Source organism: Medicago sativa, chromosome 8 (assembly GCF_051527215.1).
Source record: "Medicago sativa cultivar Bolivia chromosome 8, Bolivia_mono, whole genome shotgun sequence".
Taxonomy (NCBI): domain Eukaryota; kingdom Viridiplantae; phylum Streptophyta; class Magnoliopsida; order Fabales; family Fabaceae; genus Medicago; species Medicago sativa.
The window spans coordinates 75096797-75121705 of NC_140756.1; the positions used below are offsets into that span (position 1 = coordinate 75096797).

General features: G+C 34.6%; 3 protein-coding genes and 1 long non-coding RNA gene across 4 annotated transcripts; all 4 read left to right on the forward strand.

Annotated features, from left to right (window-relative positions):
• Positions 1-1428: 1428 nt before the first annotated feature.
• On the forward strand, positions 1429-3222 carry LOC146901504 (uncharacterized). Its single transcript, XM_085737058.1, has one exon. It carries the CDS (start codon positions 1459-1461, stop codon positions 3220-3222), a length of 1764 nt encoding a protein of 587 aa, XP_085593184.1. The 5' UTR covers positions 1429-1458.
• Positions 3223-3769: 547 nt separating this feature from the next.
• On the forward strand, positions 3770-4959 carry LOC146901505 (uncharacterized). Its single transcript, XR_015022687.1, has 2 exons — positions 3770-3890; positions 4479-4959. It is a non-coding gene; the product is annotated as an uncharacterized LOC146901505 (long non-coding RNA).
• Positions 4960-13939: 8980 nt separating this feature from the next.
• Positions 13940-14454, forward strand: LOC146901506 (putative B3 domain-containing protein At5g58280). Its single transcript, XM_085737060.1, has 2 exons — positions 13940-14119; positions 14272-14454. Exons 1-2 carry the CDS (start codon positions 13940-13942, stop codon positions 14452-14454), a joined length of 363 nt encoding a protein of 120 aa, XP_085593186.1.
• A 387-nt stretch (positions 14455-14841) lies between these two features.
• Positions 14842-15291, forward strand: LOC146901507 (uncharacterized). The gene has a single exon (XM_085735461.1). The coding sequence runs from the start codon at positions 14923-14925 to the stop codon at positions 15289-15291; it is 369 nt and encodes a 122-aa protein (XP_085591587.1). The 5' UTR covers positions 14842-14922.
• Positions 15292-24909: the final 9618 nt, after the last annotated feature.

Sequence of the window (24909 nt, forward strand, 5' to 3'; positions counted from 1 at the left end):
AAATGTTCTTCATATTTCACCAAAAATTATAACAAGACATGTAGGCTTGTAGCAAAAAAATATATAGATGTAAGCAGGTCTAGTAAATGAAAATTGAGTAGGTTTTGCTTCCTGCTTGTTTACATGCTCTGTTGCTGTCCTATTTTATTCATTTATTGGTTTTCCCATAATACATTTGTATTGCATAAGCTAATGGACATTATAGAGCATGTAAACAAGTGAGGGTGTTTGGGACTGTTGTAACAGTGCTGCTGTTGTGGCTGTTTTGGTACTGTCTTTTCTTGAATTAGACAGCTTGGTGCCTGTAGAAACTGTTAATGGGGTGCTGTTTTGATTGCCTGGGCATTAGGGGCTGTTTTTACTTTATGCAGCTAGCGTTTTTGTGCTGCTATTTTTTCTGTTTGCTCCTGCCCTGTATGCTTATGCGTTGGGGTGTATTTTGTTTGTTTTTCGTACCGACTCTTGTCTTGAGAGTTTTGGTGCCTATTAATAATACTGGCTATTCAAAAAAAAAAAGTACTTTCTAGTTGTGTGCAGGGATGTCTTTTTAGCATTACCTCACAACTAGTTATGTGACGGATATTCACTTTCAAACATAATGTTTAGCAAGATAGCCAGCTGACATATCATATATTGCACCGTCAAATCGAAATTAATATGTATGCCTATCTCTCTTATTTGCACTGTGCATACTTCATGCATTTGAATGGAGCTAATACTGATGTTGCATTAGTTCTTTCTTGTGACACTCAACCAAGCTTAGTAGTTACTTCTTCAAAAGTTGTTAGGTATATTATACAGGTTTTAAAAAAAGAAGAAAAAACATGTTAAATTGAATTTGGACTAAACTTTGTGTTGGTATATTATACAGGTAACTTTATAAGATTAACTAATGTCTCTCTGTAATTAAATACTAGCAAAAGGATGGTAGTTAATATTAAAGGTACCTCTCTATATGAGCCTTAATAGTATTTACCTGTTTAGCTGCCGCAGCTGCAAAATGTGCTGCTGTTGTCGTTGTTTTTTTGTTGCGTGATCAGCGCCTGGTGTTTTTTGTTGTGTTTGATATAATTTTTTTAAGAAATTAAAAGTTTTTTACCTACTGTAGTAATAATGCAAAATGAGCCTACTGGTAGTATAATGTTCCACTTATATACTTCATAATCTTCTACTTTTTCAGGTAAACAAATGCTTCTTCTAGATGTTTTTAAAAATAATTTGGTGTTGTTTACATGCTCTGTTGATATGTTATTCCATGTTGTTTACATGCTCTGTTGTTGTGTTTGGAACAAGATTTGGTGTTGTTTACATGTTTTTAATGTTATATTTGATTATTAATAATTTGGTGATGTTTACATGTTTTTAATGTTATATTTGATTATTAATTTGGATTTTGATTGAATGGATGTTTTCTCACTCGCAGTTCTTGAACCATTCGTTTTAAATAATACATCACCAATGGAAGTACCTGAAAATAGAAAGTGGATGTATAACAGAGTTGATTGTTACAAGAACATTACTGCAGAATTTAATACTGGAGTTCTGGAGTTTATTAAGTTTGCTTTGGAACAAGATAAAGATAACATTGGAGGAGGGGATATCAGATGCCCATGTAATACATGCAAGTGTTTGAAACATGAAAGTCCAGCAACTGTGAGGGCACATCTATGTTTGAAGGGATTCATGAGTAATTATTATCATTGGACGAACCATGGTGAGGAAATTCCCCCGATTCCGCAAGTTGCTGTTAATCACTCTTATTATGCAAGTAGAGGTCAAAGGGAAATGTTTGACAATTATGAGCAGTTAGTAATGGATGTCGCGGGACCAGACATTGGCAACTATCTGGATCAACAAGGTGAAGACGAAGGAGACCTAATGGAAGAATCTCCTAACGTAGAAGCTCAAGGATTCTTTGAATTGTTGAAGGCCGCACAATCTCCTTTATGGGATGGTTGTGATAGATATTCCGTGTTGTCAGCTTCTTTAACAGCATTAAATTTGAAAGCAGACTATGGTTTTTCCGAGGGTTGTTTTAATGCATTAATGCAATTTATGGGAAATGCATTGCCAGATAATAACCGCATGCCAAAAAAATTTTATCAAGCAAAGAAGACGGTTGCTGAACTAGGGTTGTCAAGTATGAAGATTGAATGTTGCCCGAAAGGATGTATGTTGTATTATAAGGAGAATGCTGCGCTCCAAAGTTGTAAAATCTGTGGAGAGGAGCGGTATAGGCATATTAAAAAGCAGGGAAAGGATAAATTAGTACAAAAAAAACATATGTGGTACTTTCCGCTTGTTCCGCGACTACAAAGATTGTATTCCTCCATACAAACAGCTGGTGAAATGACATGGCATCGTGATAAACCTCGGGAGAACGGTTCTTTGTCTCATCCTTCAGATGCAGAAGCCTGGAAACACTTTGATGAAAAATGGCCTGACTTTGCTCGAGATCCTCGAAATGTTAGATTAGGTTTGTGTTCAGATGGCTTTGCTCCATTTGACATATCGGGCCGAAAGTATTCTTGTTGGCCCGTGATTGTTACCCCTTATAATTTGCCCCCATGGATGTGTATGAGAAGGGAATTTATGTACTTGACCATTATAATTCCTGGCCCGGACGACCCAAAGAGAAACATTGATGTGTATTTGCGTCCCTTAATAGATGAATTGAAAATGTTATGGGAGGATGGGGTTATGACTTATGACGTGTCCTTGAAGCAAAACTTTTTGATGAAGGCTGCTGTAATGTGGACAATTAATGACTTCCCAGCCTATGGGATGTTAAGTGGTTGGATGACAAAGGGAAAACTAGCTTGCCCAATTTGCATGAAGCAGCACTCTAAGGCATTTACCCTAGATACTAGTAAAAAGACCTCGTGGTTTGATTGTAGTAGACAATTCTTAGCACAAAATCATCCATTTAGAAGGAATAAGACTGCATTTACAAAAGATAAAGTTGAGACGTCAATTCCTCCGCGAAGGCTGAGTGGTGAAGAAGTTTGGGAAAGTGTTAGAAATATACCAAGTGCGGAGGAATCCCAGGAATGTAAACCACCAGGCTATGGGAAAGAGCATCATTGGACAAAACGGAGTATATTTTGGGAACTTCCATATTGGAAAACTCATCTTCTCCCACATAATCTTGATGTAATGCACATCGAGAGAAATGTATTTCTTAATATTTTGTTCACAGTAATGGATACCAAAGGCAATTAGATTCTTTAGAAAATGATTACTATGGTGTTTTGACTGACATTGTCGAATTAGAGTACACCGGTCACCCTACAAAGAAGGTGGTTTTGTTTCAATGTGATTGGTTTGATCCGAGCTCTCAAGGGACCAAGACGGATAACTATGGCAATGTTGAAATAAAAAAATCTAGGAAATATCAAAATTATGATCCTTTTATATTAGCCCAACAAGCAGATCAAGTTTACTTTACATCTTTTCCTGAAGGGCAACAAGGTTGGCTAGGTGTCATAAAAACCAAGGCCCGCAGTAACATTCAAACTGTGGAAAAAAAACAGCAAACAACAGATGCATATCAAGATGATGATGCTAATACACTACCTATAGTTGTTTCAAATGATGATTTTCAGCAATGTCTTGTTGACGTTAATGGTGTAGCCGAAGAAGTGCCAAACTCTTTGTTGAGGAGAAGTGCCAAACCCATTGTTGAGGATGATGATGAGGAGGAGGAGGAAGATGAATATGAAGGGGAGGAGGAGGAAGATGAATATGAGGGGGGGGGGGGGGGGGGGGGGGGGGGGGGGGAGGAAGATGAAGATGAAAGGGAGGAAGATGAAGATATGTATGAAGATATAGATTCAAACTAAGTCATTGATCCAAGCAAGTGGGTTTCCTCAAAATCAAAGGATATTGCTGTAAGTTATTACTTCATGACCTTATTGAACTTGATGAATATTTAGTCTATTTTTAAAGTAGTTGAACTATGATATGGAGGTTCTGCACTGATGCTAATTGTTAAGAACTGATGCTATTTTTAATTGTTTTAATAGTTCTGCACTGAAATAATTGTTCACTGATGCTATTTTATGGAGGTTATGCACTGATGCTAATTGTTAAGCACATATTAAGAAATAATATAAATGTACCTATGACGTAGATTGAGCACTACCATTTCAATTTTCTTTTTTTTTCTTCCATACCAATCCTAACTCCACTTGATTATTTTTTTGACATAAAGAACTCCATATGAAACTATGTCCATATTTAAGAAGCAGATTGAGAAAAATAATGAATTGTCTTGATAGGACGATATATTAGAATGTTAGTTTGTTTGATGCTTCTGGAAAACTGATATAGGCAAGCAGTGAACACATCATAAGTTTTTAGGACAACATACCGGGTAAAAATCAACAACATTGTTTTTAGATAAGGTTTTAGGCGGTGGATTTTGTTTGTTTGTTTGTTGTTGTTATTCATCTGTTATTCACTCTGCTATTTTGCAGCTTGTTTTTCTGTCATGGGGTTTGCTGTTCTGCTTTTTCCCTCCCTCTCCTTTTTGTTGAGCGGCTGTTGGTGTGTTTAGTTTGGTGTTTTATGGCCTGTTCATAGGTGAGGCAGGGGTATGCTTAGTACTCGTAGGTATTCTACTACCTCAGCGATTGATGCCACCTTATTTTTGGTTTTTTGGGTTGTTGGTAGTTCCGTATATTTGCGGCTACAATTGTATTTTTCCCTTGTATCCGCGAGTTTTTTTGCTTCTTGCAATGGCTCGACATGAATAAATTTTCTTGTGACTCTTTATGTATTTTTGAGAGTTTCCTTGTGTCTCTATGTATTTTGAGAGTTGAATAATGGTTGTAAACTTATTGAGAGTTTCCTTATGACTTTTATGGTGACGAATGTATGTGTTGGCTATGAAGACAATTTATGAAGTGTTTTTTGTTGTATATTTATAATTTCCAACAAGTTCAATATGGTTTAATATAGTAAATGCATATACAATATTAATATAATCAATTAATGAAATATGGTTTGAAATGGAACATTAATCCTCTGATGCAAATTTCTGTTTGAATTAGTGAGGGAAATAAATTTCTCACGAAACTTGAAGTTTGTGAGGGAATTCAATTTCATCACAATTTATGCCTTCAAAATTTGAGAGGGAAAACCAATCCGTCACTAATTACTGACGGAAATATTGGTAAAAATTGATGGAATAGTCCCTCACTATTAGAGAGGGAACAAGAATCCCTCACTAATTACTGACGGATTTGTCCAAGGTTTAACACATTTCTGGTTCATATTTAGTGACGGATTTATATGATTAGGGACGGATGGTATCCGTGTCAATTAGGGACGGAAACCAAAATCCCTCACAAAAATTTAGCAAGGCCAATATTCTTAAGGGATTACCGGTCGTCACTAAATCCCTCACTAAATTCGTTAGTGAGGGAATTATGGTAGTTTAGTGACGGATTTCTACCCTCTCTAAAATTGATTTTTTTAGTAGTGTTCTCTACGTTTTTAAGGAGAAGCTAGGTCAAACACAATATCAATTAAGTTACTTATTAAAAAAGTACTTTTTTTAGAATGCATAAAATTGAATGGAATGAGCTTTAGCTAAAAGTTGTTGAATGCTACTTCAAAAAACTACTTTTCGACAATTTATTTCACAAGCACCTCTCTTCAACTCACGCTGGGACCCTTTTTTTTTTTAATATTTATATTTCAATATGCTTTTTTCTTCCATTTAATTTTATTTTTCAACCGGTCCATTTAATTATTTTTTTGAAAGAGGGTCCATTTAATTTTATTATCTTTTTTTTTGAAGGAATTATATTATCTCTTTATCACTTATATATTTTTATTTTTTTTAAGGCAAAAGATTGATGCAAGATGCATCAATCAAAATTTATTGAAAAGAAAAAGAAAGAGTACAATAAAGAAAAGGGGGACTAGGCCAAAACCTTTTTCAGAAATTTTCAAACCTATAACTAGGTAAACCCATCATGTATCACTTATATATTTAATTTCAATATCGTTTAATTATCACAACTTCGCTAATATTTTTATTCACGCTGTCATTGAATGACACCAAATATTTTTATTTCCTTTCTTCAACCTCGCAAATATATACACACACATTAGAGTTTAGAATAATATTTTATGTTCGTCTGTCTATTTTTTTGTTACGCTAATGCGTATAATTTTTTTTTAGTGTTGCATAATATGTTCGTCTGCCTCAATGATAGAAATGTGGAGCAGAAGAATATATCTGTAATATGTATATGGTGTGTGTGTATATAAAGAGACCAGAAACTACATATAATAGCTACAGTGAACAACAACCTGATACTAGGAACGGACAGCAGCAGACATCTCCAGGAACTAGTTTAAGTGTGCATAAAAATCAACTAAAAAGGAAATCTGAATCAGCAGCTGGAGCAATTTTAAGTTTTAATGAGTGTCAGGAAGATACCTTGATGATGGCAGGCCTTGAGGACAAGGCCAGCCAAGGAATATGAGGATCTTAACCTGGAGCTGCAGAGGGTTGGGCAACCCTGATGCAGTTAGAGCCTATAAGAGGCTTCTTAGGTCCAAATGCCCAGATGTGGTCTTCCTTATGGAAACAAAGCTAAAAGAGTCTGATTTCAATATCTCTAGTAAGTTGTGTCTTGGTCACCTTCAGAATCACTTCTTGGTGAGCTGTAACTCTGAAGGTGGTGGTAGGTCTGGTGGTCTAGCCCTTATTTGGCATGCTGATGTAAATCTACATATTACAAACTATAATAATATGATGATTGATTTTTATGTCTTGGATTCTTTCACTAATGACAAATGGTTTGCTTCAGGGATTTATGGATATCCTACTCAAGACAAAAAACACCTTACTTGTGACACTATTATTAATCTCTATAATAGTTATCAAAACAAGAAGTGGATTGTTTTTGGTGATTTTAACATGTACCTTAATAGTTTTGAAAAGCAAGGGGGTAAACAAGTTGACTATAAGCACTGTAATCTCTTTCAAGCTACTCTTAATCACTGTGATCTTATTGATTTAGGCTATCATGGCAACAAATATACTTGGGCTAACAACCAAGAGAATTGTCATCACATTAAGGAAAGACTTGATAGATATTGTGCCAACCCTTTATGGACTGATTTCTTTCCTAGATATACTAATTATCACTTACTAAGATTCACTTCTGATCACTCACCTATAATGCTTGAGTTTTGGGACAAGTTTGTGTGCAGGTCAAATATTTCAAAAAAGAAAAAGATCATTAGGTTTGAGGAAGTTTGGAGCCATGATAAAGTCAACTATGATATTGTCCAGAAAAGCTGGAACAACACCATTGGAGATAGTGTTCACAAGAGTCATGAAGTCCTACAACAACTCCATATCTGGGGCCAACAGAAGTTTGGAGACTTACACCAAAGGATCACTCACCTTCAGGAAAACCTTGGTAAACTGAAGAACAAGACACCTAATGCTGATATCTCTAGACAGATCAAAGAAACTGAAAAGCATCTCACTGAGGTTATGCTTCAGGAGGAGGTGTGGTGGTCCCAAAGAGTAAAGACCCAGTGGCTTAAATATGGAGACAACAACACCAAATTCTTCCATTTTAAAGCCAGTCAAAGAAAGAAAAAGAACTCTATCTACTCTATTCAGGACAATCAGGGAGTACTCTGGCATGATGAATCCCATATTCATGATATTTTTGTTAATTACTTCCATGACATTTTTTCCACTTCAAGCACTATTGATGCTCCTAGTGCCTTTAATGTTATTAATGACAGAGTCCCTTTGCACATGATGAATGACCTTAGTATGGATTTCACTCCAGAAGAAGTGGTGGCTGCCATGAAATCCATGAAAAGCACCTCTTCTCCTGGACCTAATGGGTTGCCAGCCCTTTTCTATCAAACTTATTGGCATCTCATAGGCGCTGAAGTTACTCAATTTGATCACCAGAGTGCTTTTCTGCCTAATAGATTAATCACTGACAATGTTATGGTGGCTTTTGAGGCTTTCCATAAAATTCACAAAACTAAGAACTCTAGGAAAGGGCTTGTTGGTATTAAGTTGGACATGGCCAAAGCTTATGACAGGATAGAATGGGGTTTCCTTTATAAAACCCTCCTCACTATGGGATTCCCCTCTAACCTTGTTACTACTATTATGAAATGTGTGTCTTCTGTTTCTTTCTCTATCCTTATTAATGGGCAGCCTACTACTAATTTTTCTCCCCAAAGAGGGTTGAGACAGGGGGACCCCCTCTCTCCCTACCTGTTTATTATTTGTGCTGAAGTGTTATCTGGCCTTTTATCCAAAGGTCAGGCTGATGGTGAACTGCATGGGATCACTATTTCCCCCAATGCCCCTCCTATCTCCCACCTATTATTTGCTGATGATAGCTTACTTTTTTGCAGGTCTGACCCAAAGGAGGCCAGTTTTATTCTAAGCACTCTTCAGCTATACCAGAGTATTTCAGGCCAAAAAGTCAACCTTGAGAAATCTGAGATGGTTTTTAGCTCTGGACTCAAAGAGGAGGTTAAAAGCAAGTTTCAGGATCAGTTACCTATCAAGATCTCAAGCAGAATTACTAAATATCTGGGGCTACCTACTAAATTTGGTAGATCTAAAGTTCAAGATTTTAACTACATTATGGATAAAGTTACTAAAAAGCTGAAGGGGTGGAAGGAAAAGAAGCTCTCCTTTGCTGGTAGGAGTGTTCTCATTAAGGCAGTTGCTCAAGCCATTCCTATTTATGTGATGAGCTGTTTTCTTTTACCTCAACATATTTGTGATAAAATAGAAAGTGCTATTTGTCAGTTTTGGTGGGGCAGCAAAGGTGATAATCACAAAATACACTGGGTCAGAAAAGAAAAGCTCCTTAAATCAAAGACTGAAGGAGGTCTGGGATTTAGGAACATCAAGGATTTTAATCTAGCAATGTTAGCAAAGCAAATTTGGAGGCTTCATAAAAACCCAGATGCTTTGGCTGCAAGAATTTTCAAAGCCAGATATTATCCCAACATTGATATCCTTAAAGCCAGCCTTGGACCCAACCCCGGTTATATTTGGAGGAGCCTGCATAGTGCTATTTGGATCCTTAATAAAGGATGTTGTTGGAAAGTAGGAGATGGCCATACTATAGACATTTGGGAAGATTGTTGGTTGCCTTTTCAAAATGGATTCAAGATCTTATCTCATAACCCTGCTAACCAGGAGATTAAGAGGGTAAAGGATCTGTTTTTACCTAACTCTCCTAGATGGGATAAGGAAAAAATTGATAACACTTTTCTCCCTTTTGAGAGCATACAAATCCAACAGCTCCCCATCTCTCACTTAGAGACTCAAGATTCAACTATGTGGATGTGGTCAGACAATGGGGACTACACTGTTAAGTCGATCCAAAGATGGAGAGATTGCAGGGATCAAGGCTCCTCAAACCCAGGAATTATGGGATCTGTCTGGAATAAGGTGTGGAGCCTTGACACTATACCTAGACATAGAGTTTTACTTTGGAGAATCATTAACAATGCTCTCCCAGTTAGAAGCAACCTCCATAAAAGAGGAATTAATTGCTCTATCTTATGCCCTCGCTGTGAGGATGGTATTGAAACTTTAGACCATATTTTCCTTACTTGCTCTCAAACCAGAAAGGAACTTTTTGGCTCACAACTTGGAATTAACGCTCAGCTTATTCAAACTACAGGATTTGTTGAGTGGCTAATCGATTTTATCAACAGACAAAATAAAGATGCCATCATCTCCCTAGCAGCCATTCTCAACAGCATCTGGCATGCCCATAATCAAAAGGTTTTCGACGAAAGAGACGTACCAGGGGAATTGGTTATAAGCCGTGCATGTAATAGCATCCTGAGCTTCCACAAAGCTAAAGCTATAGTTCCAGATCTACAAAGCAACTTAACTTCAGAGATCAGAACAAGCAGGACAGCTCGCAACCCTGAAACTATCCGCTGGATTAAACCAAATCAAGGTATCATAAAAGTCAATAGTGATGCATGTCTTACCTGCGCAAACCATTGGGGTATCGGCGTTATTGCTCGTGACGAGACCGGAACGGTGAAAGTTGCAGGGACGTGGCTCAGACTGGGCTTTGATTGTGCAGCTACTGCTGAAGCGTGGGGTATATACCAAGCTGCTATCTTAGCTCAGGAACACGGTTTCCAGAATGTTCTTTTTGAAAGTGATAGTGAAAAGGTTGTTCATTTGCTTAATGGAAGAGGAGAAGAGCAACAGACGTACCTAGGCTCCATTATTAGTAGTATAAAATTGATTATGCCTAAGTTTACTATGTCCAGCTTCTCTCATATTAGGAGACGTGGCAATGCACTGGCCCATTGTTTGGCAAACCTTGCAACCACAGATCCAAACAAGGTATGGGTTGGTGATGTCCCGGCCCAAGCCCAATCGCTGTATTTGCATGATTTAATTGCTTAATAAAATAGTCTTTTATTCAAAAAAAAAAAAAGAAGAGAATAGTTAGTTTTTTCTTTTCCGATTATACTCTATAACAAATTTTTGTTATAAGAATACCATATTTTTGGTGTCATTCAAAAAGATAAGAATTCATATTATATGATAATATATTTGTTACATTGTTGGTGTCATTGAAAAAGATATGTTTAGTTTTTTTAATAAGAAAAAGATATTCATAGTTTGTTACAATATAAATGTGCAAAATATATATCAGTATACTTTTTTTAGGCATCTATACTTGTACTTTTAATTAAAATCAAAATTTTATAAAAATAATTATACATATTACACAACACTAAAAAAAATTATATGCATTAGCGTAACAAAAAAAAAACAGACAGACGGACATAAAGTATTACTCTAATCGCTAATATGTGTGTATATATTTTCGAGGTTGAAGAAAGGGAATAAAAATATTTGGTGTCTTCAATGACAATGTGAATAAAAATATTTGCTAGGTTGTGATAATTAAACGATATTGAAATTAAATATATAAGTGATAAAAATATAATAAATTCCATCAAAAATAGATAATAATTTTTTTTTGAACAATAGATAATAAAATTAAATGGACCCTCCTTAAAAAAAATTAAATGGACCGGTTCAAAAAAAATTAAATGAAAGAAAAAAACATATTGAAATATAAATATTAAAAAAAAAGTTTCCTAGCATGATTTGAAGAGAGGTGCTTGTGAAATAAATTGTCGAGAAGTAAGTTTCGTACAATATTTTTCCAAACAACTTTTAGCTTAAAAATAACTTTAAAACTAAAAAAAATAACGAAACCAAACAACTTTAGCTTCTTTCTTAAAGGGCTTTATTTTAACTTAGTCATTTAAATTTATTATTTTAATCAATAAAGTATTTTTTTGGTTGAATTTATTGTTTTAATCAATATATTTCATTCATTTTCTATACTTAATGAATGAATAAAGTATAAAATTTTATTTTATAGACAAAGTAAAAACATAATCTATCAATAGGATTAAAAATGATAAAAACAAAAGTGTTAAAAGAATAGAAAAAAAAAGATACGTAGTATATACTTGTAAAAATCATATGTCACTTGTATGTCACTACCGTTGTTGCACTGCAATATGTCGTCCAGTAGTATTCTATTTTCTTTTTAAGTATAATAAATTATAAAGAGTAAATATGGGTTTTAATTAAAATAATAAGGGTAAATATGGAAAAAAAGATGATAAGCTATAAGCTCAAACGCTACTTGGAATAGTTTCTGAAAAATAGCTTATAAACTCCTGAAATAAGCTATAAGTTCGTTGTAAAAAAGCGTTACCAAACAGAGATTTTTTTGTCAAACGAGCTTATAAGCTATGACCTATAAGCTATAAGCTCTTTTTTGGGTGTTACCAAAGAGACCCTTAATGGTCTGTTTGGTAAGACACCTCAATGAGCTTATAGCTTATAAGCCCGTCTGACAAAAAAAGCTCTGTTTGGTAATGCTTTTACACAGCTTATTTCACGAGCTTATAAGCTATTTTTCAGAAGCTATTCCAAGTAGCGTTTGAACTTATAGCTTATCATTATTTTTTCGAATTTTACCCTTATTATTTAATCTAAAATCTTGTTTTACCCTTTATAATTTCAAGTAAAATATATATGTTTTTAATACAGGCAAATTTAAGAGCTACTTTTTTTTTTCATTTTATATTCCTTTAAAGGCATTTAATTGTATATGGTTCGTTAATTTTTTTTTTTGGTTCCGTTAAATTCTTTGCCTTTTATATAAAAAGTTGACTGAAATTGCAATTCCTGCAAAGAAGTCCCTGGTAAACTTGCAGTTTTGATTTGGTTTTAGCCTATAAAGAACCAGCATTTGGTTTTGACTTAGTTTTCCCTCCTTCTATATGCAGAGTCGTCTTCCCAAACCAAAATCAAAGACTAAAGATGCAGCAGAACCTACGCGCTCTTCTGGTGCAAGAAACCAAGTTTCTTTGTACAGTGAAGAGGTACATAATCCGATGAATCCAATTATTAAAAATAGAGGCAACTAATATTCTTGCTTAATTTTATGCATGGTGGTAACTACAATGATAGTAAATGAAAGATGTAATTTACAAGGGAGCATTTAAGCTAGCACCGCTTTCTAAGATACATTGAACTTGTTCTACTTGCTATACAACGGATCTAAACTATTTGGGAACTGAAACATTAATGTGTTTTTCTGTTTCCAAAACTCCCTCCAAGCTGGTGAATAGGTATTGCCCATTTCCAACTGGGATACCATTCTTTCAAATGTCTGATTGCTCAATCCTTTGGCGAGAATGTTTGCGAATTGCCCTTGTGAAGTCATGTACGGATGACAAATCAAACTGGAGTCAAGCATTTCTTTGATAAAATGTTTGTTCACCTCATTGTATTTTGTTTGATCATGTTGAACATGATTATGAACAATCGTGGTTTTGACGCAAATAGAGAAAATGTGATTAGGTCATGTTTCAACACTAGCAATACCTATTTTCTTATTGCCGAGATAGGGGAATAAGTGGAGAAGTAATTAGAACATGATGTCATATGGTCAATGTCACCGGAATCTAAAATCCAAAAGAGGGTACAAGGGTTTTTTGAAACATTAAACGTCTATGAAGCACAAACACTCCTCATATTAGATGTGTCCCAGTCTCGGACACACGTCGGTGTCCGACACCGACACCTATGATTACATTGAATTATATTATTTTCTCAAATTATTATCGGTGTCGGTGTGTCTGTGTCGTGTCCGATGTCCGTGTCTGCGACCGTGTTTCATAGGTAAACATACTTGAATACGCCAAAGTCTCATCTTTCTGAAAAAGCTGGCAAAGTCTCATCTTTCTCAAGTATGTTTCATAGGTAAACATACTTGTCCGTGTCTGTGTCGATGTCCGTGTCCGATGTACTTAATGATTTTTCCGGAACTGTTACGCAACAGTCTCGTCTTTGAACGAGGTTAGCAGTCCAAATGGATTTAGAACAGTGGTGGTCAACACTGGTCAAAACGGTCAACGCTGGCAAACTCTGGTCAAAGGTGGCCAACGAGGCTCTTGACATCACAAAGGTGCCCAGTCAAGCTTAAACCATATATGACAGCACAAGGTGCCCAATCAAGCTTAAACCATATATGTCAGCACAAGGTGCCCAACGAATATTACATGATTAACTGAGTGTTTGGTTTGACATTCCTCTCATATTTTTTCGCGTTTTAAGACAATTTTGCCGTGCATAGAGAGAAGCTACACATTGTAACTTCAAGGTGGACACATTCACTAGGAGCTGCTGCCATGTTAAAAATAGTGTGAAAAATAGAGACTGTTTTTGAGTGTGCTTGAATTGCGTAGCACCCAACAACTTGCTTGCTTAATTCATACATATACATACAAGGGAGCATTTATGCTAGCACTACTTTCTAAGATACATTGACCTTGTTCTACTTGAAATATTAGTAACATGGCTATTGGACTCTTTAGTTACGTTGCAAGGCCAATAGATGAAATCGAAAAAGCTACAAAACAACAAAGAACTCGTGCTTGGAAGGCTGCAGAGGAACTTCAAATCAATTTGCAGTCTACGAATCCATCATTTATCAAGTCAATGGTCCGGTCTCATGGTTTTAGCTGTTTTTGGTTGGTTTGTTTCTGTTCAGAATATTTTTCTATATGGCCTGCACATTCTTATCCATGTTTTGTACATTCTTTTTAAGTTTAGATTATTGATTAATATACATCTAACACATGACATATTTTCCAAAATATTATATTTATTTGTCTTTATTCTTCCAGGGTCTTCCTAGTAGGTTTTGTGAGGAACATCTTCCAAAAACAGTGCATAACATGATTTTAGAGGATGAAAATGGCTCGGAGTATGATGTTGTCTATATTGGCAGTAGAAGTGGGCTAAGTGGTGGCTGGAGAGGATTTGCATTGGAACATAAATTGGATGATGGTGATGCACTTGTTTTTTAATTGGTTGAAGCGACGAGATTTAAGGTAATTTATGTTGTCATTTCTCATTCAACTCTCGTTTAACTTCGAAGGTGAGATATGACCAAATTAGTCCTTTCAAAGCTTAAGCGTTCCTTACCTCTTGAGCTAGCTTTTGGCGTTGAGTTAGACCTTATTCCAATTTATGCGAAACTAAGGAATCAGAGAGTTATGAAGAAAGTCTGCTAGAAGGTAACATTGACAAAGAATTCAAACCATAGAGGGAAAATCCGAGTGGAAAAACTAAATCTTCGCACAAAAAAATGCAAAGAATCGAAACCACCTACTACTCTTGACTCTGAGTCAAAAGGGGAAGCAAAAATGCAAGTGCTGAAACCAAAGACAGCTATAAAGAAAACTAAATCTTCTCAAAAGATATATGCAGTAGCTACTACTCCTGATCCAAAAGGGGAAGAACAAATTGAAATTGTTGAAGCAAAGGAAGCTTCAATGAATACTATATCTTCTCAGAGAAAAATGCAAAAGATTTGTGAAGAATCTACTACTCTTGAGCCAACTTGTGAAGCACAAGTTGAAACTGTGAAACCAAAGGCAGCTATAAAATTGTCAAACAAGACAAGGACGTCCAAAGAAGGTAAGAATGAATGTGAAATTGATGACTCAACTAAAACTGAGCGGCTTCTATTGGAAGATAATGCTGTTAATACAACAAATCCTAACACGCGCAAGAAGAATGGGCATGTTCGTGATGACAATATTGAGTTAATGAAAGTTAAGCCAGATGGTGAAGCAAGCACACGTGCTTCACAAACACCTCGAAAAAAATCAGCGCATAAGTTTTTCAGAAAGAGAGCATAAATGAATATGGTTAAATAGTCGTTGTGAAGTGCAGAAACGTATTTTGTAAGAAGACATCATTTATGTTTACATTAGTGGATTGTTGCGCTTTCATATCTCTTAGTGGACTAGATGTGTTGGCATAAAAATGAATTGCTAGCATCCTTTGTTGCCTTGTTAAAGGGGACATTGCTCTTCACATTTATTAGTGGAAACTTGAAACTTTTATTCACTAGCAGCTTTCGTATTGTACATTCTGTATATGTTGATGACATGATAATTACATGAAACGATGTTGATGGATTTGCAAAGTTGAAATTGCAAGATTTGAGTACTCTTCGATGTTTCTCGGGGAATCAAAGTGGCATACTCTCATAGAGGTTACCATTTTGTCAACAACCTTCTTCAGACTAATCTCTTTGATACTGCTGTGAATTTCGGACTCAAATTTCACACCAATACAAACTATGATGTGTGGAGCAAGTATCAATGGCAACCAACAACCAAAATTAACCACAAGCAACAACAACAATATAAACCTAGTCTATAAACCAAGTGCATAGCAAAACCACAATCCAACCAAGGAATAAACAAGATAAAGAGAGTAAAGAAAAGATAACAACACCAAGAAATGTTCACCCAGTTCGGTCCAACTTGACCTACTCTGGGGGAGAGATTGATCTCTCCAATCCACTATCAACGAGTTCTTACAAAGAGATACAAATGGGTTACAAGAAATTAGCTTCAACAAGTTCACAAAGAACAACCCTAATTTCTACCCATTTTCCCAATCTCACCAATGAACAAGACACTCATGAATTTTCACTCTCCCAAGGTGTTTACAATTGTTTCCCAACACTAGAATCTAACCCCCAACCAACCTTTAGCCTTTGATTTCACTAAGGATCTTCTCTTTTGGTTTCACAAGACTCACCCATGTTGCTTACAAAAGACTTTTCACTCATGTGTTTCCCAACCCCCATGAATCTTCCCAAAAGGCACCAACCCTTTTCCCAAGAGCCCCCTCTTTTGGTTCTCCAAGATTCACATCTTGAAGCTTTGAACCTCACCCAAAGACCCTCAACCTTTAGTATGTAAAACCCTAAAAGTTCCCTCCTTTGGTTTCCATGAGATTCACCAAGCTTACCCAACAAAATGGGTCATGGAGTGCTTAAAACGTGTTTCAGATCTGTCAAAATCGTGTCACGTTTTCCAAAATCGTGTCACGTTTTCCCTTCAGAACCAAACATGCATTCGGCATCAGAAATCGTGACACGGTTGCCAAATCGTGTCACGATTCTTCACTTTCATGAAGACTCAATTTTGAGTCATATACCAACAGATACTAAAGTAGTAGATAGTTCTCTTAAACTTAATGCACGATATACATCCTCAGAAAATGTCACTCTTTCAGACCATACATTATGTCTTGAGCTTAGTGTATTCTATCATCACTAGAACTAAAATTGCTTATGTGATGGATTTTCTTAGTTAGTTTGTTCGAGACCCTCAATTCCAACTTTTGCCCTCATTTTCTTCATTGGAGTTGCGTGTTTATCGAATGTTAATTGAGTTGGTAATTCCATGATCTATTATAAGTCTACCACATGATTTTGCATTTTTTTCTAGGAGACTCATTTCATGGAAGAGTAAATAGTTTGATGGTGTTAGTTTATTTTTGTTGATATCATCGTCTCTTTTCTTGACCAAATCCAATGTATCGTGATAATACGAGTGTCATTCAAATAACTTGCAACTCAGTTTTTTTTTGTTGCAACTCAGTTTTCTAAGAGCGCACAATCAATTTTCTTAGGTCATTACCACTTTCTCCTTTGTCTCTCTCACTAAGCAGATTGTGGACTTGTTCACGATGTTGCATTTCCTTCAACATTTTTTTTTTGTTTTCTAACTGATAAACTCATTATTTTCTGATTGATGCATAAGAGTTTTAGAGAGGATATTAGATTTTTGAAATGAAAGAGGATATATTTTTTGACAAAAAATGAAGGAGAATATTTGATATAATAGGATTTTTACGCTTTTATTCATTTATTCGAAGAGTAATTAGGCAATTACCCCCCTGAAATTGTAAGTTTCGTCAATTACCCCCTGAAATTAACAAAATTTCAATTACCTCCCTGAAACTTCACAACGTTAATCAATTTACCCCCTCCGTCAAATTTTTCTGTTAGCGAACATGACGTTTTGCAAATACCCTCCTGAAGTTTTGCACTTATGTGCAAAATGCCCCCCGAACTTAAAAATTTATATTATTTTTTTCTTAAAGGCAAACAATTAACAATTAAATATTAAAGCTAACTATTAATTTTGAAGTTTGGGAAAACTACATGCATATATACATCAAAATAGGCTTGTACCTGTTTGCTTTTCCCATAGTGTTTTTAAAAAAAAAATCGGGGAAGGAAAAAATGTGTATTTTTTAAAGTGACAATAATGATTATTTTTACAACGGTCCTGAGAGAATTCACACTCACCACTTTGAGTTTTCCAGGCTTAGGCTTAGCATGAGTAGCAATAAGGAGAAACAAAGTCACAATTAAGGAGTCTGCACCACCTTCACAAGGCAAGAACAAGATTAGTACATAATTAGATGTGAACTAATTTTCCTGTATAAAACATGACACAAAGCCTTTTTCATTTTGATACTAAAACAAGCCAAGAACCTTGGAGCATAACTCACACTTCATAGAATAATATAAAGGCTTTCCATTTCCTAAATAGTTCACATAGTCTAAGATTTAAGGTCTATTTATTTTCCTCTACATGCAATGTGAACAAGAAAAGACAAAACCTCAAATTAGTTCCTATTTTTAAGATAGTATCATTCATTAATAAATAAAAAAGAACAACAATAGTTCTCATTACACATAAAAAAAAATATAAATTTTCAAGTTTGGGGGGCATTTTGCACATAAGTGAAAAACTTTAAGGGGGTATTTGCAAAACATCATGTTCACTAACAGAAAAATTTGACGTAGAGGGTAAATTGATTAACGTTGTGCAATTTCAGGGAGGTAATTGAAGTTTTGTTAATTTAAAGTGGGTAATTGACGAAACTTACAATTTCGGAGGGTAATTACCTATTTACTCTTTATTCGAATGATTGCCACAAGATGAATGACCATAGAAAACCCTCATCCCGAGCTGTGACAAATGCAATTCAAGTGATAGTAATTGAACCTCTAACCATTTTTTTTATAATCAAAAGCAATTAACGAAAAGTGTAAAGGGTACTCCAACTAATTATAAATGAAAAATAACCGTATCACAAACATGCAAGGTTTTTTTGTTTTTGTTTTAGATGAAGTGGTAATCCACTGAAATTAAACTCACACACAACTTTGAGGTCACAGGTTCGAACCCGGGTCATGACGTCCGATCTTGCAATTTTGGCATTTTTCAGTTGAGCTAGGACTTCTAGACAACATGCAAGGGGTTTATTACACCAATTAAGTAGAAAACAATATCAGAAAAATAATGACTCTGGTGTAGACCAGCAGAGTATTCCTGATCATTTTTTCCAGTTTACTAACTACTTTGGTGGTCTGAGGGAGCTTCGATCTTTTATGCAGTTAATTTGGTTTATTTGTATATGGCTAGTTTGGAGTTAGCGTAATAATATGTTATTTAATAATTCTCATAGTTCCTCTTTAGAACTCTCAGAGAAGGTTAAATTTCATTCCTACCGGTGATTGAAGGCTAATAATGTCTCTTTTGTTTTTGGTTGTCAGCGGTGGTGGTCGAACCCCTTGACATGTTTGGGTATCGACTAACTACTATTTTCTTTTTATTGTGACTGCTACTGTGTACTTTGAGAGCCTTTTTGATACACCTTGTGCCAAGTAGGAATCTCCGTTTCTGTGAATATAAATTCCATTTTTGTTTCTTAAAAAAAGAGAAATAATGACTTTTTTGACAAAGAAAAATAATGACTTTAGATTTGGCATATTTCCAATTGGAGCGGTGTTGACTAATTTCTTTGATCATGTACCTAGGAAAAAAATAAAAAAAAACATATTTATTCATCTATCGCTTTTATGGGTTAGGTCATTTATCAATCTGAAATAAAGGAATATACAATTATTAATTATTGTATAGGACTAGGAGTCTGTCAAATAAAATAATTACATGCTAGGAGTATTATACTAGTAAAAGAAAATGGAACTTTCAGGGCATATACGCAGAACAATGTAGCCAATGAAAACAAGAAAGCAAACAAGCCAATTCATGTAGTTACGGAAAGTAAGTGTGCAATCAAGACTCGTCACCATATATTATATTGTTAATTTTGGAAGAAAAATAAAGGACTGAAATCAAGTTTGTTCTTATCTCATCTATCTTTCTCTGTGATATTTGATATGTCTCTCAATAAATCATATTTAGGTCTCCAAATAAGTCGTATATTGTCTATTCAAAAACTAAATAAATTTGAAGTATATAAAAATAAGAGATTAATTTTTATGTACTCTAATTATAAAGCATTTTACACAATCTATATAATAATTAAATATATGAAATTCGTTAATTTATTAAAATCCGTCATATTAGTGTCTAATTCTTAATTGTAAGAAGTAATCAATTGACATTTTTTTTAAGTAGCTAATCAATTCACTTATTTTTATATACTTAAGATAGTAGTTAATTACATGTCGATCCCTAACTTCTTAATGGCATGAACTAGTTAAGGCAATTATTAGGAACAATATATTGATTCAAAAGGTAGGGGATTTGTGCCTTTAAGCATATGGTCATGTGTTTGATTTATAATTCACGCCCATGGAAAAAACTCGGTTGGGAGGAAAGAATTGGGTGTTCATGGTACGTTTTAGTTCGGTTTTTAGGTTAAAAGTCATCATAACCTCAAGATAAAAAAAAAACATGCGGTTTGATTTTGTTCAGTTGACTTTTAAAATAAAATTCGAACCAAACCAAACCAATGCGGTTTGGGTTGGATCGATTTGTGCGGTTTTTTTAGAGAATATTTTTTTTTGTTTTCAACATTAAAATCATGTAAAAAACTTAAAACACAACATATCTCCGGCAATGTTTTAAATTTAATCCAATTCTTTTTTATCCAACAATGTTTCGAACAACATAGACCAAATTAAAAACGTGAATAAAACATAAACATATTCTATAAGAAATGTAAAAGACTAAGATTTTATCATTCTCTAAAAGTTCAAGTAGCAGCACATAAATATATTTTTGAGGTCATCTGCACTAGAACACCTTACACTTGTTCTAATTTTACAAAATTATTTTAAATAGTTATTATTTTATATGATAAATATGTGTTAGATTTATATAATTTAATTAAAATTCATAAAATATTACTTACCTTACAAATTTCATCTATTATTACTGTATATATACAAGTCTTAACCTTCTAATATCATGTATTCAACTATGGTGCAGTGGTCAAGTTTTCAGAAAAGGTCACCGGTTCAAGTCTTGTCAATTTGCAAAAACACTGTATGAGTGGACATCTACTACAAGGAAAAAAAAACTGAGAAAGTGAGTCATACATCTACTACAAGATGAAAAAAAAACTCATACATCTACTACAAGATGAAAAAAAAACTTTGGGAAAGTGAACCATTTAGGTAAATAAAATTCATAGTGGGTTGGACTTGTAAGTTTTTTCGTTTTAGGGTCGGGAAAAAAAATTCCGCTCTTTATCCAACATATTTTGCTCGCAACCAACTGAAATACCGAAAATACCCCTGCATGAGTTAACTCACGCAGGTGTTAAATCTGTGCAACTTAACTTGCGCTGCGTGCTGTTTTAAAGACAGACAGAATCTCATTTCCTCATTTCTCATTTAAAATCTCCAAAATCTCTCTCAAATCACCCAAATCCAAAATTCCTTCAAGTTCAAATCAAACAACACTCCATTAACAAGTAAGTTTTCATAGTCAAACACCATTAAGCTTTTATGTTTATATGTTAGATTTTTCTCTTAAATTAATTTTTTTTTTTAGATTTAGGGTTAGTTTAAATATTGGTTTTTTTGGCAAGAAATCATACAATGTTTACATGAAAATGACTTGTGTTGCTTAAATGTTTAGGTGTTTGCATGTTTATGTTCTAGTTATGAGTTTTAGGGTTTATGTACAATTTGCACTCCAAGTGTTTGATGAAATGTTTGAATGAGTTTTTCATTGATTGTTTTTAATTTCTTATTGTGTATATTTGAAGCAATGGCTGATATGTTCGACGTTCAAGCACAATTCAATGGTGGAGAACCTCATTGGTTGAAGGTTCGGTACCTTGGTGTCACGTTAAGAGGTCTCAAGGATCAACTGAATGAATTCAACCAAGGAGTCAACCCCGGAGACATAAGGAGGGTTGAATACGTTCGGTATAAATGTCCAACGTTCGACGATGGGAGAATATCATTCAGTTAGGTGGAATTAACGAACGACGACGACGTGATGAGCATGTTTTGGAAGCACTGCACAACATGTTACCGTGGATCGATATGTGTGTAACGTTGCTTAGATCAACTCAAGATATTCTCAACAGTTTGATTCCGCTAGAAGATCGTGATTAGGTAGGGAATGCACATTCCAACTACAACAATTGTCTTACCTCTGAAATTGGATAAATTCAAACTTGCTAAACCACAGCTCTCCCGACATTCACCCGGAAGTTTTATTCTTCCTTTCAAAACAACATGTATTATGCAGAATCAGCTATATAAGTCATGATATCGAATTTCTTCATATAAGATGAGTGTCACGGAATGCACCTCATTCTTTATGTGATGACTCGTCTTATATGAGGGAATTCGATGTGATAACATATATAGTTGATTCTGCATAATACATGTTGTTTTGAAAGGAACAATAAAACTTCCGGGTGAATGCTTGAGAGTTGTTGTTTAGCAAGTTTGAATTTATCCAATTTCAGAGGTAAGACAATTGTTGTACCACATATCTCTACCCGAATGTAATGTAATGATAGAACATATTTAGGAACTTTATGTAATGTAATGTAACTTTTATTCGAATTTATTTAATACGCAACTTTATTCGAATTTATTTAATACGCTACTTTATTCGAATTCACGATGAGTTTAATTAGTATTTATTCGAATTTATTTAATACGCTACTTTATTTGAATTCACGCTGGGTTTAATTAGTCTTTTTTCGAATTTATTTATTCTATATAAAATCATAAAATAAGTGCAAATATCAATAAAAAGAATGGAACAAAAATAATATATAAAACATCTCATTTTATTAATATCATTGAAACAATTACAATAATTGATACATTTTATTCGAATATACTAAATCTACTACTTTGGGGTAAAAAGAGACCAACCTTGGGGTCAAAATAGACGGATCTTCGTGGGGTAAAAGACAACAACCCTTGGGGTAAGTCTAAATCTGGTTTTTTTTTATACCCCAAGAAGATTCTTTTTACCCACGGTAAAAGCTTTTAGGGGTAAAAAGAATCATATTTAGTTTTACCCCAACAGTTGACCTCTTTTTACCCCAGGTCGATCAGCCTCTTTTTACCCCTCGATTGACCTATTTTTACCCCTCGATTGGTCTTTTTAAAAATAAGGGTAAAAAGACAAAGACTAAAAAAAGATGGAAAAGAAGGAGATTTATAGGGGGAGAGAGTGAGGAGGAGAGAATGTGAGATATTGTGAGAAAATGGAGAAGTTTGGAGGGGTATTTATAGGTGGGAATGGTAACATAGGTTATAACTACAATAAATGTAGTCAAAAAAACGTGTAAAACTTGGTAAAAAAAACATGTATAATCAAGGTTGAAAAGCTGATCACCGTCCAAAAAACGTGTGTTCTTGAGCTCAGACCACCAGCCAACCTGCGTGAGTTAACTCGCGCACCGGCCAGTGGTGCATGACTTAAGTCACGCTGAGCTATTAGGTGCGGGAGTTAAGTCACGCAGCGTGACTTAACTCACGTAGGGGTATATTTGGAAAACCAGTTGGGCGCGAGTGTTTTGTGCTGGGTAAAGAGCATAATTCAAAAAAAATTTCCTCATCTTACAACTAAGACAATAACTTGACTGATGTTGGTTCATTATGAACTTTCATGCCATTGATATCAACTAAGACCCTGTTTTAATTGTAAAAATGAGGAGGGTCTTTGTATAATTTTTTTTGAATACTAATTGATAGTTGGTGATTGATAAAAGTGGTCTATATTCTCTTAGAATTTGAGGAATACTAGCAACATACATTCTAACACACATTTTCCAACACACTCTCTTGATTGGTTAAAATTCACATAGGTCCCGCCAAATCATGTGAGTCCCATATAATTTTGGTGGGTCATATGTGAATTTTAAGCAATCAAAAAGAGTGTATTGAAAAATGTGTGTTTGAATGTGTGTTGCTAGCATTTCTCTTAGAATTTATCTATATAATATTCCTTTCAAATTAAATTTCATTTTTAAGTGATTAGTGTTAGTATCAATCACATTTTAGAAAGTTTTCTAGTTGTACCTTTAAATAACCCACGAGTATTTAGACGAGATGGTAAATGATATATTTCAGCTTAACCAAAAGGTTTTGAATTTGAATTCAGCTATGTAATTATAGAGTTTTGTCATCTATTACGATCTTGCTCTACTTGATAAATTAGTCTTTACAATTACATGCAGATGATACCCGATTAAAAAAAGATTATTTCCCTCGTAAGTGGAGAGAGGATTTATGAATGACTTGCTTTACAATTCATTCTAGTGATAAATAAAATATTTGTTTAATTTAAGCGTGGAAAAACAAAAAGCGAAAGCGTGCCCGTGGGTTCATAGTTCGAGGAATTTTTTTTTCTACCCTACTTTTATGCCAAAAATCCAAAATTACCCTACTTTTAAAAAAATTTCCATAAATGCCCTACTTTTGCTGTGTCACCTGACACCCCACAACTCAAAGTTGTGGGGTACCCTGAAAGTTGGTGAAAATTTTGTCTTTATTATACCCCACAACTCCAAGTTGTGAGGTACTTTATTTTTTTTTTAATTTTTTAAATACCCCACAAGTCAAGATTGTGTGGTATTTTTAGGTTTATTTAAAAAAAAAATTAAATACCCCACAACTCCAAGTTGTGAGGTATCTTGAGGTGCCGAAAAAAAATGTCTCCCAAATTTTTTTTTCTTCAAATTTTTTATAATATGATAAAAAAAAATCAGAAAAAACATAATTTCCTAAAAAAAAATACAACAAATAAAATTACCATTATTATATAAAAAATGTCCTGTTCCCAAACCTTCTTCTTGCGACTTGCCATGGATCATTACGACGCTGTTTGGGAAATGTTAGACGACGATTTTTTATGATGATTTACTATATGATCATGTTGGGCTTCGTCATTGTTATCTGTAGTTGATAAAAAAAAAACTTAATTGGAATAGACTAATTAAATTATATAACATATAAAATTACAATAATATGCTTAAAAAAACAATAAAATCTACAATAATTATAAAAAATGTCTTGTTCCACACCTTCGTCTTGTGACTCGACGGCGATTTCTTTCACGATGAATTTCTTGAGGGTCATGTTGGTCTTCATCATCGTTATCTGTAGTTGGTTGTATTTGCGTACTATGACCCAACGTCAATGACACATCGTG